General features: G+C 41.0%; 1 protein-coding gene across 11 annotated transcripts in view; it reads right to left on the bottom strand.

The window, feature by feature from the left end:
* myt1lb (myelin transcription factor 1-like, b) overlaps window positions 1-21,301 on the bottom strand; it is a 97,865-nt gene that overhangs the window by 5,593 nt on the left and 70,971 nt on the right. For 6 of the 11 annotated variants that reach the window (XM_077620478.1, XM_077620477.1, XM_077620482.1 and 3 more), the window contains 12 exons: window positions 19,436-19,570; window positions 16,382-16,472; window positions 14,453-14,560; window positions 12,958-13,184; window positions 11,714-11,985; window positions 7,007-7,228; window positions 4,993-5,111; window positions 3,936-4,004; window positions 2,547-2,609; window positions 2,345-2,428; window positions 1,473-1,694; window positions 386-480 (listed from right to left, as the gene is read on the bottom strand). In XM_077620478.1, the coding sequence (XP_077476604.1) occupies window positions 386-480; window positions 1,473-1,694; window positions 2,345-2,428; window positions 2,547-2,609; window positions 3,936-4,004; window positions 4,993-5,111; window positions 7,007-7,228; window positions 11,714-11,985; window positions 12,958-13,184; window positions 14,453-14,560; window positions 16,382-16,472; window positions 19,436-19,570 (1,707 nt within the window). The remainder of the gene's footprint in view (window positions 1-385; window positions 481-1,472; window positions 1,695-2,344; window positions 2,429-2,546; window positions 2,610-3,935; window positions 4,005-4,992; window positions 5,112-7,006; window positions 7,229-11,713; window positions 11,986-12,957; window positions 13,185-14,452; window positions 14,561-16,381; window positions 16,473-19,435; window positions 19,571-21,301) is intronic. The other 5 variants (XM_077620488.1, XM_077620484.1, XM_077620485.1 and 2 more) reach the window with 4 other exon arrangements.

The raw sequence follows: 21,301 nt of genomic DNA, 5'->3' as shown, positions 1-21,301 counted from the left end.
GCTGGCTTCGTATTTGAAAGGGATCATTAAAACCATAAAATAAAACTGCAGCCATGAATGATGAAGCACATTGTGAAACATAATATTCGCCCTGATGAAATATTGGACAAGGATCATTTTAGTCAATTAAAGGAAGAAAGAAGCTCAGACAATTTTGGATTATGATCTCCTCTCACCTTTTTATGAGCATCTAAAATTCACCAAAGGCTAAATTGAAGTGTCCGCACTATAAGTAGCACAGTTAATTAATGTTGGATTTATGTGTGAGGCTTCTTCTGGGTCGGTGTCACTCACTCCTGTCGTTATCTATAACTCGCTCCTAAATAAGGGCGGGCGGCGCGTTTTGATGTTCCATATTTTGAAGGTAAGCTCTTGTTGGACCTACCGTTGATCCCGCGCTGCTGCTTTATTGAGAGCATGTCCACTCCAGAGAGCCGGGCTTTCCTCATGGCGGAGGTGGCGCGCGGACAGCCTGACAGACTGGGAAAGAAGAGAATTTCTATTGTGTTTTTACGGCTAATAATATCAAACAAACACACACACACTGCTCTATATTTAACTGTCGGATTTTTTTATAATTAAGGGAGGCTGAAGACCCCTGCACTGGACTAAAAACTGAGAAAATGTTATGTTCAGACATTAAACTTTTGGGCTGAATTATGTGTCAGAAATAAATGAATACAAATGTACCATTATGTCCATTTAGATTTTTTTTTTTACCAAAATCGCATTCAGCGTCTGTAATGTCGGCATTTGATTTTTTTTGTTACAAAAATCGCATTCAGCGTCTGTAATATCGGCATTTGATTTTTTTAAAATACAAAAATCGCATTCAGCGTCTGTAATATAGGCATTTGATTTTTTGTTTTTTACAAAAATCGCATTCAGTGTCTGTAATATCGGCATTGGATTTTTTTAAATACAAAAATCGCATTCAGTGTCTGTAATATCGGCATTTGATTTTTTTTCTTTTTAAATCGCATTCAGCGTCTGTAATATCGGCATTTGATTTTTTTTAAAATCGCATTCAGCGTCTGTAATATCGGCATTTGATTTTTTTTTTTATCGCATTCAGCGTCTGCAATATCGGCATTTGATTTTTTTTTACAAAAATTGCATTCAGCGTCTGTAATATTGGCATTTGATTTTTTTCTTTTTACAAAAATTGCATTCAGCGTCTGTAATATCGGCATTTGATTTTTTTCTTTTTACAAAAATCGCATTCAGCGTCTTAAAGTGTATTATCAGTATCAAATACAATTGTGACCTGTGAATCATGATACGAATTGTATCACCAGATATGAGGCAATAGACACCTCCAACCACTAGAGTTAACCACGAACTTCAGGCAAAAATGTGTTGAAAATAAGAACGTCTGCTCTGGCTTAAGCCAAGATTGCAGAATAATGAAAGGCAATCTGTTGCTATGGTTGCAGGCTAGAAAATGATTCCATTGGAGATATGACGAGTACCTCCGATGAGTCAGGAAGCTGCCGCTGACGTGACCCGAGCCATCGCAGCCCGGTGTGGGACAGGACATTCCCTCCGTCTTGCCAGACTTCCACGTGAACTGGATTCCATTTAGGTAGCCATCTTTTTGCCGCTTGGCCGCGATGGGACATCCCGATGCGCTTCTGTGGGATGCGTACTTTCCTGTCACATGACCCTGACCATCACAACCGGGAACGGGGCACCTGCCGGGTTAAAAGTCAAACGTGCACTGAGTCATATTAAGTTATATTCTATTGTCACAATATAGATTTCTAAAATCAGTTGTTTTCTATACATAGTACAAATCTCTAGTGTCAAACGGGGTGTCAAACGTGTGGCCCGCGAACCAATGTTTAACACCCCTAATAAATAATTCATCCCAAACATTTTGGCCATATTTTTTAATGACTATAAACAAATCAGCACAAGGAATATGTTATTAAACTGCACACAGTATAAGGTGTAAACCTTTAAGCTAAATGTGCCAACCTTTAGTCCACTGTTCTGCCCCCTTTAAACCTAATATTTTCAAAAAATCAATTGAATATCATATTCCAAAGCCAGGCAGTGATTTCAGGAGTAGACTGTACTTGTAGTACAGCGACTACCAAACAAACATTTAGTTTCCAAATAGCAGCAGTGTGTTGCGTGTTTTCTGCACCACGAGAGAAATCAATTTGGCTGCAGGAGAGAGGCCCACTGAGGGATTTAGGTAAGGTCCAATCAATCTCTCCTCGCCTCTCTGCTTGCAAGAACGCACCAAACACTGCACAATCTCCATCTCCATCTCCTGGTCATGTTTCATTTATCTGATATATACGTTTTTTTAGGGGTCCAATCATCCTTTTGTTACCTGATAGGCTCTTGGTCTTCTTTATTCTCTTTACTGTGGATGATCTTTATGCCACTTTTCCTGGCCCGTGGACAACCCGAAAGGCTGCGAAAAAATAGAGGCAAATAGTTTAAGTCATTGAAATGTATGCCAATGCGACTGAACAATTTTAATAATAATAAATCCAGTTCAAAGAGGTTTTTGTATTTGTGGGGAAAAATACCTTCTGTGAGAGGCGTAGTTGCCAGTGATATGTCCCGAACCATCGCACCCTGGTGTCGGGCACCTGGGGCAGAAAACACAAAAAGGGCTCAGGGCCTAGCATCGCATTGGTGCAAAAAACAAACATTTTTTGCATTTTTATAAGAAATACTGTTCCGCAAATGAGCAGACTTTAAATTAGTGACAGCATCTCTTATGCAAGAACATCGCCATTTTGCGCTTCCTACTAAAGATATTTAAAAACAGCAATTCTGAAATATACGTTGCACAATTCTGATATCGATTTAAATGCTGTCTGAAACGATCTCGGCTGTTTTTAGTGGAAAATAAACAATTAGGGGGCTGCACTTCCACCCAGCTGCCCCTGACACACTCACTCGCCAACAGCCAATCAGATTGAAGAGTTTGAACTTTAAATACCGTATTTTCACGACTATAAGGCGCACATAAAAGTATTAAATTTTCTCCAAAATAGACAGCGCGCCTTATAATCCAGTGTGCTTTATATATGGACCAATACTAAAATTGTTATCACGATAAAATAAAATATATCAGTTGATAGGGTACACCATCTCTCACAACTATGGCAAGCAGCCCCCGACTCTACTATTTTCCCCATAGAAAAAGTACTGCGCAGTGACTGCAGGGATATATAGTTCTTTTATGGATTGTGGCCTGGACATCGACATCAACACAGCTTTACGAAGCATGGAAGGCAGCGTTGGAATAGTTACGCTAGCTACTATTTGCGAATGGATTGTGGCTGCCTGGACGAACGTATAAAACTCAGCGTTTTAGATGGACAATTGTTCAATTTGGACACAGAAAATGAGGACTTTGATGGATTTGTGGGAGATGATGACGTGAGTACATTGTAAAATGGCTAAATAAAGTACAACCGAACTCAGTTTTGCTTCCGTTGCCTTTTTAAAAACGTGTTTTTAGCGTCTATCCGTATGTTTAAGCTGGTGTATGTTTTGCCATACCTGGCTGCGTCTTTAAAAACAGTGCGTCCTTTGTGTGTGTCAAATACAGAAATGGCACTCGTTACTGATACTGCGGCTTAAAATACGATGCGCCATATAGTCGTGAAAATATGGTACTCGAATTTGAACCAGCCAACTATTTATGAGAATCCAACTATTTGCACGGGGAAGCAAAAACTTAATTAAATGCTTTGAAAAGGTCGTTATACGCATTTGAATTGAATCTTCAGACTTAGCCAATTCTAAAAAGGCCTTAAATTGCCGCTGTCATGTCATTTAATAAATGGTTAACACAGTGATTACAGCACTTATGGGCAAATTAAATGAAATAGTTGAGGTTTTCTTATTTGAAATAAAGGCAGAAATGAAAAAAAAACACAAACATCAATGATTGCAGGACTTACTTGAGTTCTTGTGCATTGTTGGCCAGCATACTCCGAATACTTTTATCAGCTAGCGGACAACCTGAGAGACTGAGAAATATACCCTGACATTAGCAATAAAAAAAAAAGAATAGTGAGGAAATTCAACTAAAAATGTAAAAAAAAAATTAAAAAAATGCCACCGTACGCCACACAAACAATTACTAGGGAATGCAAAACATTCATGATATGTGGGGGAACTGTCAGTTGGCGTAATTCTCGGAAAACACCTGAACGCGCACCCGATTTACATTTTAAAATATTGTGTGCATATTTAAAAAGGTATGATTGAATTGATGAAAAATGTGACATGAGGTCAAGTCAAACTTCCAGACTTGCGCAACCTTTTCACATGCAACACTCATGTATTCTTCTTAAACCATTTTTCTCCGGAAAAAAAAATAGAAAAAGAAATTTCACAGGTTTATCTCATAGTTAGCTAATTCGTCACGGGTCAAAGAACTATTGATGGCATCGTCCGAGGAAAGCCGAAAAGAAAAAGTAGAAGGAAACCACCAGGAGAAAAGGAAGTCACACCTTCTATGCGAGGAGAAATTGTTCGTCAAGTGACCACTTCCATCACACCCCGGTGTGGGACATCTGTCACCGAAAAAATAGACAGATTTATAAGGCCAAAGCGAAGGAGAAGAATGTGTGAAAACTACAGAAACGATCTCCAAGCTAGATGAGATTATTGTTGCCTTTTGCTTGACCGTCTGATTTATTTCAGTTTGGTCACTGGATCCTCAGATTAATCCGATTTTGCATGTAAAACGGAAAAACCGTGTTTACCGAGTAAGTGTTTTTTTTCTGCGTATTGGACTGACACCAAGAAAGGGGCTCAAAATTTAATTAGTTTTTTACTTAACAAAAAAAAAGAAGATTAGTTTTACTCAGTGTGGACTCATGGATATGAAGCTTCTGAATGAAATAAAACAACACACAGAACAGGATGGGAAAGGCGCCTCTGCAAATAATGATTGAATAATGGAGGGTGTTGTTGTGTACAGAGGTCTGCTAAAGGGAGAAGAACACTTACGTTATCAGGTCCTTTTTATTCTCCTTGCACTGGGCGTATTTGGGCTTGGGGCTAGGCATGTTAACGTCTGTGTAGGAGCGGTCCTCCAACAGGTCTTGGAAGGGGTCCAGATCATCCTGCTGGACAAAAGTCAAAGAGTATATTAGAAAAAAAGACATATTTTAGTCAGGTTCACTCAAATTCTACAGTGTCAGATGGGTTATTAGGTCACAAACCTTGATTTTCTTTGGATGTAAAATATGTGTAGATTTATAGAGAGTACAAGAAAAGAACTCCATACTATAAATTATTGTGGTTAGGATTCTTCTTACAATACTGTAATACCTCACCACTACGCGGATTCACCACATCGCGATTTGTGTTCGCTAAATATATGCTAAAAGTTTATTGAGTAGGAACAAAAATATAATAAATAATAACATGAAATGGGCGAAAAAGTCAAGTTGCGATTGGACACATTTTACTGGTGGAGTGCTTACCTTGGGGGGTTAAATTATAGCAGTTTTAAAAACTTCAAATACTATTAAATAGGTGCCATAAAAACACTTGTCCATCCATTGTGGTTATTCACCTATTGTGGCAGGTCTTTGAACCTACAACCCTGATAAACCAGGTATTACTGTATACAAGTATGCCATATAAACACAATAGTACAGTAAAATGGTGAGATGGAATTGAAAATATTGAGTCAGAAGGCTGGGCTTGCTCTTGTAATGCTCACCTCAGCCGCTAGAGAGAAATATTGTGTCGTTTCAACACAAAAAAGGCGCGCTTTGTCTGCAGTGTGCTCTGTGCAACCAGGGCATGACAGCAGTTGACGCAATTCCTCTTCTGTTTTTTTTTCCGTGCCTGCAGTGTAACTACAGTATGGCTTTTGAACAGGAAAGTCCAAAAAAATGCCTCAAACAATTGCGCTCTATCGAATCTGCCAGCCTACGAGGTCGCTTCATGCGGGCTTTTGCAATTAATAGGACGAATGCTAGCACGCTTAGGAAAAAAAAAGCAGGCTAGCTTTGGCTCTCACTCACACAGAAATACAGTACACATGGAGACAAAGCATATGAGAGAGAGAGAAAGAGAGAGAGAGAGAGCTGGAGAAACAGACAGTGCACATTGGGGTGCCGTGCACATCGACAGATGCACCCAGCAGTGGTGCATTGATTTCCAGCAGTTCTTTGATGAGATGAGCTATTCCACATCCCTCCCAAGGTGCTACTTTGCATAATTCATCTCCAAGAAGAGCAAAATATGGGAAAAAAAACCTAGCACCATGTGGGGGAAGACACAAACAAAAGGCGACCGAAGCATCGTAATGCCAAGGATGTCAATTAATTTGGTTAGGGAAACCGCTCCAAAAATGAAATACGTACTGTATTTGGTTTTTGACAGGAGTCAGAAAAGGGGGAAATGATCAAACAACCATGCAAATGTTTAACAATGACTCTGAAGAGTCTCAAGTATCTCGAGCTATCTCAAGCAAACAGGTCTAAGAAAGAAAAAAAAAAGAATGCATACTTAAGTGCTTTCTCAAAACCACCAGATGACAGCAAATTCTCACTTGAATGCTATCATTACTGTATGTGTGATTACTCTTCATCACAGATGTGTTCATTGTGATCTGTTACAAAGAAATACATCAACACAAGGAGGCAAAAACATATGGAAAACAAAAACATTAAACTGACATGTTTTGACATGTCTGGAGTTTCTATTTGAATGGCAACACTACAAGACTTGTGAGTCTTTTAATTGTGTGTAGGGCTAATCAGTCACCTTTTTCCATACATTTCTCATTCAACCAAGCCTTGATGGATTTTGTTTTATACTAGTGATCGGGATATGTCAGCAGTGGAAATGTTCAGTGCCACATATATAAAGAAACAACATTTCTGGGTGAAACAAGGTTTTTGTCTTTTGTATTTGATGAACACAAAGTGGCAGAATTTCCAATAATTTGCTCTATAAGTTATATAAATGCAAATGTACTTGTATTTTTTTGTTTTTTTGTTTTTACCTCTTTTTCGTCCCCATCTATGTGTTTGATCTTGGTGTAGTCTACGGGCAGGTCCCAACAGTCGGCAGCGTCCCCCATGCCGTAGCAGCGGGAGCCAAGAAGGGCAGCTTGCCTCTGGGGGGACATGGGCTCTAGCGGGGTGAGCACTGAGTCCCCTCCGCACAGACGCTTGCTCATGCTCAGGTCCAATGTACCGTTCTCGTCAACATCCAGGCCGGGACTCTGAATGAGATGGTGGTCGGAAGAGGGTAGCGTTTGTCATGCATGTGTGTATGGGTTTGGGGGGTTTCAGTCCCATGAACATGGTCAAGGGGGAAAATGACGGGATGCAAAAGAGAGAGGGAGAAAAGAGAGCAACAAAGTTGGGAATTAAATAACAGTCAAACATGTTTTCAATAAAGCCATACTCATTCATAGCTAATTATTATTTTTTTTTACATTTTTTTTACCCATGCCTGCGTGGGTTTTCTCTGGATACTCCGTTTTCCTCCCACATCTCAAAAACATGCATGTTAGTTTGGTTGGACACTCTAAATCAGGGTTGTCAAATGGTCAAAACGGTACTTTCAATAGCAGCCAATGAGTTAAGGAAGAGGAAGCAGGCTGGAAAATCCCCCAAATCCAATAGGAAATGATCCAAAATTTACAGGATGTGACCTGTAAGTACCCTAAAATGATAAGGAAGTGGTGCAAAATTAACTAATTGCCTGGCAGTGACAAGCATTGATGCCCAATTCACTGAAACAGGCGCTGAATGCCCATCTTTCAGCACCATGGGCAGCGCTCCAACGTCCATCTTTCAGCACCACGAACAGCGACACTATGTCCATCTTTCGGCACCACGAACAGCGCCCCAATGTCCATCTTTCGGCACCACGAACAGCGCCCCAATGTCCATCTTTCGGCACCACGAACAGCGCCCCAATGTCAATTTTTCGGAACCATGGACAGCGCTCCATGTCCCATCCATATTCAGGTGGGGTGAATGGACGTTCGTTCAACGGAGGCCAATCATTGAAGAATTTTGGCCAAAAATAAACTGGTTCGGCCCACATTAAATCCAGTTGCCATGAATGTGGCCTGCCACTGTTGGCTGGGATAGGCTCCAGCACCCCCCCAATGCTTGTGAGGAGTGTGGAAAAGTAATGAGTGATTACTACTAAAGAGAAATTCAGCCTTGAACAAAAATGTACGTATATAGTAGCAACATTGTATGTCCTTGCAATGGGCCAAAAGCTGACAAGGTCAACAGTGCTTCAGGACAAGCGCATTCCTCTTCAAGCATCTCCTTTCTCTGTGTCTCTCTTTTTCCTTCCAGCCTGCTATAGTCTGTGTCCCATGTTCAGCACTGTCACAAGTGGGAATACATGCGCGACTGTGTGACTCTGATGTGAGTGGACGTCATGGTATGAGGGTGGCGGAGGGGGCCGAGGAATATAGTGGTGGGCTTTGACTGTGGCAATGGCTGGAACTAGACCGCTGTGCGCCCAAAAATAGAGACACACCGACGGCCAAGATGGGAAACTGCTCAAAATACTCGATTCCATGTTTTCTTTAGGGGTTGTTCCTCTTTTTCTAGCTAGGTTCTAGAGGTAATATGTTTATTATCTCCTTTCAGCACTAAGGACAGTTATGTTATTCACTGAGCTTCCTTAAAAGATGATAATATGAAGGGCGTTTACACCATTAGAGGAGTTGAGAAGGATCCAAAACCAGATGCTGTTTGTGTTTACCCGTAGTTTGCAGTGTAGAATTATACTGTGCCAGAATGACATTTACTTGCTTTTACTATTTCGCCCCAGTCGTGTAACTAAATATGATTTACAAATATAGTGCACCGACAACAACTACGACTGTGACTATTTTTTTTAATCTGATTCCTGCCATGGTCAATTAAAATTGCGATGGTTTTGGTTGGAAAAAACTCCAAAACAACACAAAAATATAGTACTTGTCTGCTGAAACCCACACATTGTATATAATATAATAATGTTGCTGCTATGCCCTACCTTAAATAGCATGACCATATTTCTCCTCAACCTTTTCCCTTTGTTCGCTTACACAAGTAATATTGCTGATTATTGCTGACATTGCAGTAAAACCTCATTAATAGGAAACTTAATTATGATAACTAATATCTTTCCCTTATTTGAGTGAGTTTAGGTTGTGTTAATAGACTATGAAATAATGCCAATTTGGGACGGAATCCGTTTTATGAAACATATGGACAAAGCAGCTATTCTACACACAAAAATCACATTTTTTGTTACAGTTCTGTCCTGTGTGACTCTTAGTTCTTCATTTTAAAAGAGTTTATTCTTCCAATTTCGAGAGGGCATTTTAGCCAGGGCCCCTTCAAATGAATCCATAACATGACTGTTTTCAGTGAAGAAACAGGGTCCAATAGGGCATGGTGATGTGGTTTGGTGCAGAACAACTCAAGAGCCTTGATCTGGACCCCTTCAAGCATCTTTTTCAATGTCTGGACTAGAGATTGTGAACCACAGCCACTCATAGAGCATTAGCAACCCCTGACATCACCAATGCACTTTATTAGTATCGAGTGGCTTTTTCTACCTCCTTGTCAGTAAATGGATCACATACAGCACGAGGGATCTAATGGCATGACTCAACACTCAAATATATGATAATGCTAACATGAAAGGATTGGCTTCTCCTTAATTGAGCCTCTTCTGCGGTACCACGTCACCTAAGACAGCGTGGTGAAATTTTCATGGCTGCTCGTCTCTGACTGCAAAGTGTTGACCACTAGGGACATTTCAGCTATTCTGGATCCGTTTTTTTGTTTTTTATTTTAAGAAATAAACCCCTAAAGTTGTGGGCGTCACAACTGTAACTCAGCAATTACAAAAGTACTGTAAAAACCAGGGATGTCCTGAAACTGACTTTTCGCCTTCCGATACAGTCCTGTTTTGTTCACCAGATGCCCATACTTTTAGATCAGTATAAATAATACGATAAATAATCTAACCAGTAAAAGACAAATCTCTTTCTCTACTGTCCATGCCAACTCATTCACAGCAATAGGTAGGCCTCATTCTTCCCTTTAAGAGTGACGAATTCGTTAGGGCAAGGGTGTCAAACTCGGGTTGGTTCGCGGCCACAATAACGTCAATGCCATTTCAGATCTAATTTTTAGATTTTTTTAAAAATTGGATTAAAATAACTGGATTAAAAGCCCTAAATAGTCAAATTTTATAGATCTAAAACAATGCTTATTTAAGCATTTTTTTCTTAGTATTGGAAAATTTAGTTTTTCATTTCAAATGAAAATTAAATATTTTTTTAAATTATGTTCAATATCTAAGTGGAAAACGGAAAATCTTTGTATATTTATTTTTACGTTTTACAAAATGTTTTTTGTACTAAAAACACAAAAGAAAAAAATGGATTAAAAAAATTGCAATGATTGTTTTTAAAAAGGGGAAAATAAGGAAATTTAGTATACATTTATACTCTTCATTTGAATTTGATCCTAAAACAGAAAGTCGGCACTCATGATCTACTTTCTCGGGCCGCACAAAATGATGCGGCGGGCCAGATTTGGCCCCCAGGCCGGCACTTTGACACCTGTGTGTGTCTTATCATCTTCTGGAGAACCTGGCTTACTTAGTGCAACATTTCCTGGTTGGCACAAGCTGCCAGAGCAGACGTACTGGGCCCATTAATGAATTCAGAAAGGGATCTGTGCAATGAAATGGACAATTAGAGACCACCTTGCACTCCAGTCACTCTTGTCTGTAATCCCTCGTGAAAAGGATGGTATAAATCAAGTCTACGTGAAGCCGTCAATAATGACGACGGTAATCAAAATGATTGCGGGCGGAGGCGACATAACTTGAGTGTATGGAAGTACACTGAGAGAACTAGCGTTGGGCACGACCTAAGATGAAAGAAGGCGAGGGGGGAAATAGCCCTGGGAAGTTCCTCGTCTTCCTAACTTGCCCCAGGAGAATTGCCGCTTTTCTCGCCGCAACATAGGACAGACAATGAAATGATTTCGGACCACTTGGGGCATTTCTTCTCTTCTACTTCACTCCACTTTTACTGCACTGCTCTCTTATAGTGTGTCTCCTTCGCTTCTACGTTGACATTCAGAAAAGGCCATCCAAAATCCCTATATTGCTCAGTTCTGATCAGTATGCTCACCATCCGCACTGTCAACATTGGCTCTCTTTCTCTCGCCACCATTTTCCCGCTCAGTATCTCAGCGCAGATAATACAGAAACAGCGTCACCTTATCTTCTCAGAAATGACACACTGGGCTCGTGCCGTGTCAAACGACGCTTGGTCCTGCTCTTATCTGAACCCCAGACAGAGAAAAATAAAAACCTGCCCAGCTGTCTCCTGAGCGTAAAACACGGCCGTGGCGCTACCAGCATGTCTGCCTGTGTATGCAAGTAAAATTTGCCATATGTTAGTTGGGATTTTCAGACAGCCCTTGTCTAATGAAAGAGGCGTTGAGATAATCTATGGGTGGACACGTCTTTGACAGTGACAGGGGAGGGCCTAGTTTGCTAGCTTGAGGACCACCCGGGACCATTCTGCTTGGAGGACAAGCGTAAAAAATGGATGGGTTGAATGAATTAGAGAGAATTTGAAAAGTCAAATTGTGACTAAATTGACACGAGATCGTGATTTTGAGATTTGGCCCTTGAGTTAACAAGCAATTTTCCAGTAGCCTACCTGTGAGCACAGATCCTGCGGTTTCCCCCCCATTCCGTGGGGCATCTCCCGGCAGCGCGTGGACAGGTTGAGGATGGCGGTGGCGGCCATGTGCGCGGCCTCCATGTCGTGGCTGTAGTCAAAGCTGCTCTTGCTGCAGGTGCTGCTGGCGCTGCTGCCCCCGCCTCCTCCCATGCCCCCGCCTCCGCAGCTCAGGCTACTGCCGCTACTGCTGGGGGCGTAGGTGCTGGTGGTGCTGCTGGCGGAGCTGGAATTCTTGCAGTATCGTTTGGCTGCAAAGTAAGAAATAACGTCGGCCTTTTCGCATGCATCACAACGGGTACTCGGACGTTTCGTTGAAAGACGTTTGGTCCCCGGTCGTTTGGTCCCGGACGTGTGGTCGACCGGATGTTTGGTCGACCGGACCTTTGGTAGAACGGACATTTGGTCGCCGGGTTGTTACTGTTGAAACCAGCTCTCAATATTATAATTATGAGAGAGAGAGAGAGTTTAATATCTATTATCTAATATTAAAATATCAACAGTAAACTCTGTCATAATTTGACAGCGAGCGAACCCGACGACCAAACGTCCGTTCTACCAAACGTCTGTTCTACCAAACGTCTGTTCTACCAAACGTCCGTTCTACCAAACGTCCGTTCTACCAAACGTCCGGTTGACCAAACGCCCGGGGACCAAACGTCCGGGGACCAAACGTCCGGGGACCAAACGTCCGGGGACCAAACGTCCGGGGACCAAACGTCCGGGGACCAAACGTCCGGGGACCAAACGTCCGGGGACCAAACGTCCGGGGACCAAACGTCTTCCGACAAAACGTCTGGTCACGGTCACAACGTCACCTACGGCAACTCACGTTCCGAAACGACGGCTATGTTCGTGATGCCTAATTAGTATTTTTTGGAATACCGTATTTTCTCGCATATTAGTCGCCTCCACGTATAAGTCATAACCTTAAAATTGCCTTAAAATCGTAGAATTTTACAACTTCACTTGTATAAGAGGCCCCCTGATTCACAATTTTCACTTCCATATTTATAGTTTTAATAGGGAGTATATGCAAGAAAATACGGTAATTCAGATTTGTCTGGGTACCAGTTTACATTGCAAAGACGTGCGCGAGGAGCCTATATACACTAAAAATCTGCACTGATATGGCTATTTCACATAGGTTAGCTTCAATTATTGGCAAGTGCATGTGGCCATAAGACGGCAAGTTATTAGTAATCAGAAAATGTCAATATTACCGTCAAATCCTTTAGGGGAGGTATCTCTGTGCCCGTGAACCTTAGGTGCGATGGCCCGTTTCCCGTACACTTGGTGGTTGTTGGTACCCTCGAAGGCGCTGTAGTCAAAGCTGGTCTTGGAGTACTTCTCCAGCTCCTTAGCCAGGTTGGATCGAGGCGTACTGGTGGAAACATTGTTCTGGTCACCATATTGAGGATAGTCCAGTTGTTTGACAAAGCACATAGGCCTGGAAAATAAATGACGAGGGGGTGGAGGTTGGACTAAGCCACGGAAAATTGCCCAGGGGAGAGGAAGAAAATTTGGCTGAAAGTGGGCAGACTCAAACGAGAGCGCAGACCGATGGCAATATTCCAGGATTGAAATACGGAGGATGGCGTCTCAGAATGGCGGGCCATTTGGGAGACAGGATCGTCCCTGCCGGTGCGTGTGTATCTTTCTTATACTCCCCCGCCAAGGAAAAAAAACAATGAGATTTCTTTTAGTATTTACTAGGGGGTTGTATTGCCTTATATCTGGTAAGACGATTTGTATCACGATTCAGGGGTTAATCTGATCCCGATCGCAGAAACAATTACACTTGTTATTGTTCTGATGAATGTGACCACGTAGTGCAAGGGTGTCAGACTTGGGTTGGTTCACGGGCCGCTTTAACATCAACCATTTTAGATATAATATTTAGATTTTTTTTAATAAATGGATTAAAAGAACTGGATTAAAAGCCCTGAATATTCAGTTTTTTTATAGATCTAAAACAATGTTTATTTTAGCTTTTTTATATATATTTTTAGATTTTACAAAATGATTTTTGAACTAAAAACACAGAAAAAAATGATTAAAAAATTACAATTATTGATTTAAAAGGGGGAAATCAGGAAATTTAATATTCATCTATACTCTTCATTTTAACTTGATCCTAAAACAGAAAGTTGGCACTCATGATTTACTTTCCCGGGCCACACAAAATGATGTGGCGGGCCAGATTTGGCCCCCGGGCCGCCACTTTGACACATGTGACGTAGTGTATACGTGTAGCCGTAAACTATGAAGTGCCATCTTTTTTTTTATGTTAATCTAAATCTGAACATTGCCGCTATTTGTGACATCAGAGAATTTCTTCAAAACAGTCTCCAGAAGAAAAAACAACTTGCACTACACTGTGATAAATGTGACCGCTTTCATTGAGGGAATAAAGAGAATTGTCTTCAGTATGGAGACAAATGAAGACGCAGTGTTTGCAAAAGGAGAGAACATGAAACAAAAATCACTTCAAACCTGAATAACTAAGAAATGCAAAAAGGAACAAAACATTTCAGCGTGACAAACATTATTTCACAAACACGGGGCTCCCTTAATAACATGTATCAAACACTCGATGTGAATTCATCAAACGGCAGAAGCGCCAGTTTAATCTTTTTACCACTGTGAAGTTGCCAGCTCCAATACAGATTGAAGACCACCTGATGAAGGAGGAAGCGAAAAGACAGTGGGTCCTACCTTAAGACTCTGTCAGAAGCCTGGTTGGGTTTAGAGCCGTCACAGCTCTGGTGTTTCTCTTGGGCCTTTGCCAGCTTCTCGGCCGCAGCGATGGGGCATCCGGATAGACTGCAAAACAAAAACAGTGTCACCAATGATGCAGCACAAAAATATTACAACCAATTTTCTAAATTAGACATTCTGAGCGTTGTACGAGCTGGTGATTGTGAGTGCTTGTCTGACCAACTTATTTCAGACGGCCCTTTAAAACACAGGAGCCTTATTGACTTAAGAAGTTTATACGCTTACATTATGAATCCAAATGCAAAATGCAGTCTGAAATATCAAATTTCCCAGAAAAAAAAAATCATCCATCCGACCAGCCGTTCTCTGTACTGCTTTAAAAACCAGCCCACACTCCATATGGTTCGAAAGTCAATGCCAAATCACTCATATTTACACCTATGAACAGTTGATCAATTAACAGACCACAAAAAATACTCGAGAACATGCAAACTTTTGACTTATTACACACCTGTGAGGCAGATGTGCCAACCACTAGTTCACTTTACTGCCTCAAAATTCGGTAAAACTGGTTCAAAAATGTAATTCACTTGCCAGTGACGTTATTGAAGGTCGGCTTTATCTGCATAAACATTGCGAAGTAATTGTGTTTGTTTTAAACGTCTCCAATGATGTTAATCTTGTAGCGTAAGATCTTGTCAAATACATGAACAAATAACTTATGACTAAGTAGAACAATACTAAGTTGAGGCACATGTGGAAATATTGAGGTAGCGTGAAAACATCATCATCTTATTGACAAATGTTCATGCTGAAATCCTTGACCTCTATTTCCTTTGGTGCTTGTTGGACAGACAAGGTCACGTGTCAGGCATCCCAAAATGCACTTTGACAGTGGCCTGAAGCCGGTGTAGAGCCAAGCTCATGAGCACCTGTCACGTGACTACCACAGTGTGGCTTATTTCTTTTCGAGCCAAAGTGGAAGTTTGGATTCACGTGCCTATTTGGCGCCCGAGCCGTGTCACTGAGCACAGTGTGGGGCTACTGTGGTCCTCCCAGGTCCGCACCTTTGCCGTCACTCTGTCTGAGTGGCAGAAAGGTGCTAATAGCTGCTGCTTTGCCTGAACTCCCTGAGCATCTGCTGCGGGTGACTCCTTTTTTCACTGTAACCTCACCCCATCTGACAGCACAGCTATTTTCAGGTCTCCCATCACACTGGCACCTGAAAGATGCCGTTGTTTTTCTGCCAAGGGGCTGTTAAATGATTTATGTGTTTTAGCGTGCGTGCACCAAAGCATCGGAATTAGCCTCATTTGAACGACTACGCGTGTTCGTCACGTCGACAAATCCAGCAGTTTTTGGAATTTCTTCCATCAATTTTCAGATACATTTTCTCCAAAATAGACAGGGCGCCTTATAATCCAGTGTGCTTTATATATGGAAAAAAATGAAATGTGTCATTCATTGAGGGTGTGCCTTATAATGCAGTGCGCCTTATAGTGCGGTGCGCCTTATAGTCGTGAAAATACGGTATTCACAAGAAAACTAGACTGTTAAGTGTATGCCCTTTCGCTCTAGTGTGGTATAATGAAAAAGTACACCCAATCAAATATGTATTTATCAGTGTGGAGTCCTTCATAGGAACATAATGACAAAAAGATGCATTAAAAAAGAAATCAGACAAAATGTGGCAGGCACATACAAGAAAAAAAAAGGAAAACAGCGGACAATATAACAAACGTAACAACCCTGATGGAGGTAATGAGCCCCATCAAGCATTGCAACGTTATAATTAGAACCCACACACAAACTGAAAAAATACAAATAAAAAATAGAAGCTGAGATCCACATGAACTGAAATACGATCCCACAGAAAAAAAGGAGACACGGATCGAGCCTGGTTCTCATGGGCAGGCTGTCACTTACCTTCTGTGGGAGTTTCTGTTGCTATTGACATGGCCACGTCCGGTGCAGCCAGGCGTCGGACACTTAAGAACGTTCTCATACATAGCCACGACTTCATAGCGACAGGAGACAGGAGTGAGAAACACGGGAGGTTAGGAGCCCCTTCAGACCACGCGCGCCTTCTATTAGTGTGTGAGCTTGGCATTATAAACATCATTAGGGAATGAGCCTGCGTGAACCCAAATGACCTCTTCTTCATTTTAATGAACGTCAGTTTGAAAGGGCAGGCAAGGTTCCCCGCCATATTGCTTCCACTTATCCCAGACTTTGAAATTAATATTCATGCGATAAGGCGCCGTGGTGAATAAAAAGGGGCCATTTAGGTTCAGCAAGAGACAGAAATGGAGGACCAAATCGGGGCCATGCCGAATGCAGATTCAACCAACAGCAGACAATCATGCAAAACATATGTTTTGAAATCCGTCAAAGATGCTTTCCCTCTGTGATTTGCACTTTGCTACGCCGTGAGAAGGCCCGCTCCTCAATACCATTTACCGTTCAAACAGTCTCACGCCCCATGGCAACCGGCCAATTAGATTAATGATCTATGGCTGTCTGAGAGGAGCTGTCGGTGCACTGCGAGCGGTGAAGGGTCGTCTCCGCGCTGTGGCGAGCGGGGCCCAACCCCATCGGCGTCCGCTCCATCATTATCACCCCCTTACACTTTCACCTCTCCTCATCCCCTTTCCTTTACATACTAATTGGTGTTCGGTGCAGGTAATTGGAAAAAAGCCTGTATCTCAACTTGCCACAAGCCAATACATTATGCATATCCTACATTTTGGTCCTGCCATCTGCATAGATACAGAAAATGGAAGTACGCTAGCGGTACCTCTACTTACGAATGCTTCTACGTACGAAATATTTAGTTCACAAAAAGCCTCGGAGGGAAACGTTTTGTCCCAAGATACAAAAAAAAATAACAAATCAATGTTACAAAACGTCAAACATTCACCAAAACTTAAATACTAAACTTTTTCCCGTTGGCTATGTCCCAACACCTCGCTGGCCTCCCATTGGCTAGAACAAGGGTGTCAGACTTGGGTTGGTTCGCGGGCCGCTTTAACGTCAACTTGATTTCATGTGGGTCGGACCATTTTAGATATAGTATTTAGATTTATTTTATTTTATAAATGGATTAAAAGAACTGGATTAAAATCCCTGAATATTCAGTTTTTTTTATAGATCTAAAACAATGTTTGTTTTAGCTTTTTATATATATTTTTAGATTTTACAAAATGATTTTTGAACTAAAAACAGAAAAAAAATATTCAAAATTTACTATTATTGATTTAAAAGGGGGAAAATCAGGAAATTTAATATACATCTATACTCTTCATTTTAATTTGATCCTAAAACAGAAAGTCAGCACTCATCATTTACTTTCCAGGGCCACACAAAATGATGCGGCGGGCCAGATTGGGCCCCCGGGCCGCCACTTTGACACCTGTGGGCTAGAACGACCATGCAGCTTTGGTCGGCGGTGAGTTCCTGATTGGTCTGCTTTTGTTCGGACGGATGGAATGCGCGATGGGGGAAAAAAGTGAACAAATACAAAGATCTTGGCTCAAATGCAAATCCAAGAATCAATTCAAACCTCTATTGAAAGAAGGACATAAATGAGCAACCGTTTTTTTTTACTTAAGAAATTCCAGGCATAATTTGATTGTCATTTTTCACTTTCCTCACGAAGCTGTCCGGCTGCTCTGCGTGATTTCCCAATTAATTGAAACCACTGTATTAATAAACCATCATCTCTCCAGTCCAGTAAAAAGCATTAACTGTGAAAGAGAATGGCTTGTCGCTGAGTTTACCCTGCAGGTAGTATCTCGTGTGTTGTATTTACCTTTAAACTAGCCAAGCAAAGACTGTGTGAGTCTACTGAGCACATATTGACATGATGGTAGTGATTGGCCGATGGAGCGGGTCACCTTTTAAAATGTCACGGCTCTGAATCATCCATGTGTTAGACTCAAGCATCTTTGTGCACCAAAGGTGAGGGCACGTACACGCATTGACCACAATAAGAGGTTTGTTCGTACAATGTAATGACATTTCATTCAGATTAGCCTAAAAGAATAATTTAGTCTTTCTGCCATTTGAGTGGCTAAAATGGAAATGAGTGAGAGAAATAATTGATTATAGGATGCAATGCACGCAGATCATTACGATTTTAGTTTTAATCAAACGTCATATTGTGAAAATCACATAGATCTATGTATATAAATATAAGTTACAGTAATGCCTTGCCACTTGTGGATCAACTATCGCGGATTTACCACATCGCGGCAAGTATTCGCCAAAAGCTCGTAGTGTAGGAATAATAAAACAAACATAATAGTGGGTCGGGGGTTGTTTTTTTTCTGTAGGCGTGGTTCTAAATGTGACTTCCTTACACATAGACTGATTGTGCAATCCTAATTTGTACATGTAAGACTGTGATAAAGACTAATGCAAATATTCATTGCACTAAAATTAATGACGAATACTGTTGTGACCTTTTTTGCTGACAATTTGAAAAAATATAATTGAAACATCACCACTACAGTCCAGTGTACAGTGTTGCACACTGCATACCAAACTCACAAAAATCAAATTTTACGGCATCTATAGTTAAATTTCCTCTCCAAAGCTCCAAAGTACTCATCAGGCGCAATAACCCCACTTCTAGAAAATATGCGAGAAAGCCTCATGCAAAAAAAAAACATTTAGCGACTTCTACATTTCACAGATGAAGTACTCATTTCACACCTGGTCACTATGGCACACTAAGCGGGCAATCAAAGAACAAAACTGCGGCCGCATGCAAAAGGTGACGTGAGAACTGCCGCTGCAGGCCTTTGCTATCAAACAGTCCGGCAAACAGACACACTTTAACATACACACACACTCGTCCACAAACAGAGCGAATCGCACTGAGCAATGATCACAGGGAGGCATGCAGAGATACACGAAAGGTGAACGCCTCGGATTGGGTAGATACTTTTGGTGCCGGTGTGAGAGCAGATGGCTTACTTTCTGGTGGCACTCTGTCTTTGTGCGGACAGCCCGACAGGCTTCGATGGTGGGGGTACAAGCCAGTCACGTGACCCGTGCCATCGCAACCCGGTGTCGGACAGCGACTCTCCTTCTTGTCTGCGCGGGAGGAATCTGTGGGAAAGATTACGTTCAAAGTCACCGATGATATAATAGAATCCTATCAAATAGTATTCAGAAGTACCGTATTTTCATGACTATAAGGCGCACCGCATTATAAGGCGCACCCTCAATGAATGACACATTTTATTTTTTTCCATATATAAGGCACACTGGATTATAAGGCGCCCTGTCTATTTTGGAGAAAATTTAAGACTTTTAAGTGCACCTTATAGTCGTGGAAATACGGTCAATAATTAAGACTAAAATATTGAGATTGCACCCCCAAAATATCATCTATGTAACGTTGCCTTCAGCTTTCTTAAAAAATGACAACGTCACAGGAGCAAGTAAAGTTCTCACAATATTAAACATGACTCATAAACATGAGGTTGTACTGTACAAGTGCAAAATTCACCATAACATATTCATTGTGAAATAGTCGCCTCATTTAAATAAAAAAAATCTCTTTGCTCCAATATATCTAGGCCTTGAAACCTTGAGCATTCATTGAAATGAAATGAACAATTCAGGTTTTTAACCTTTAGCAATTATGGAAGAAGAGACTTTAATGAGCACATCATTTATTGCAATGATTTTGCTACTTCACTTCAAATGATTCAACCTGACACTAATGTTCAATTATCATTGTAACTTCTCTTGACCGATTGGGTCAGGGGGAAATCGTCGTTGTTTTAAACAACACAGCTACATTGGCCTTTTGCTAAAGGTTCTAATAAATGGTGGCATTTTCAATGTGGGTGCAGTATATCGACAAAATTATTATTTCATTGTACAAAAAGACAAATAATACACATACAGTACAGTTGTAGGATATAGATCAAGTATATTAAATGATTCATTGCTATGTAAAGTTTTTTCACCGTGGACATAACCAACACTTTCTGTGGAACAATATAGAATAAAATTATTTTATGACATGACGCACCCTAATCATAAAGCCAAGTTTATGTATTCGGGTCAGTATGTCTTTTGGGTTATTTTAATCGAATGTATGTGTTCAAAACAATTAAAAAATGAGCAAATATGCTTGTGTGTATATGTATGTATTAAAACATTTTCATTAATTAAAAAAAAAAATTAAATCCATATCTGTGCTCTCATAACATGACATTTTGTTTCACCAAATGGCAGCATAACTTGCAACATTCTGTATTTTTCAGTGCGTGCAGCAATTTTTTTCTTGATTATATTATGCAAAGACCTCCATTATTCTCTTTTCTCCAAACCCCAAGTGTGAATGGCAGCCATTGACTTGAATATATAAAATTATGATTAAAGATAAATCAAACCTCTCTATTTTAAGCTTTTTCAATGCAAAGGATTCTTCATTGATTTTGGATTTGAATCATCCTAAAGCTACCCCACATCTCGGAACTGAAATATACGTATGTATTTTTCTGCAAATGTTCTTGATGTTGGCAATTCAGCAGCTTGTACAATCAAAACGCGACAATATGAGAGTGAAAATGTTGATTAGCCGCTGGAATTAGAGCCATACGAGGGAGCGCGGCGGCGTTATCGCGTGCTGCAGGCAGACTGATGTGCGGCTGATTAAAGGATGGAGACGCTGCTCCTAAAGCGCCGAGTGACAACCCCAAAAAACCCCAGAGGCGATGAAGTAAGAACAAAGAAGAACAGAATCAAGTAGGTTAAGATGAGGTGACAGAGCACACCCACTCATTCACCCAAATCAAATCTATCACTGGTGTTTAAAGTTTGCTG

Source organism: Stigmatopora argus, chromosome 15 (genome assembly GCF_051989625.1).
Source record: "Stigmatopora argus isolate UIUO_Sarg chromosome 15, RoL_Sarg_1.0, whole genome shotgun sequence".
Classification (NCBI taxonomy): domain Eukaryota; kingdom Metazoa; phylum Chordata; class Actinopteri; order Syngnathiformes; family Syngnathidae; genus Stigmatopora; species Stigmatopora argus.
Note: the sequence above shows the minus strand (reverse complement) of the source record. Positions and strands in the feature narration are given on the sequence as shown.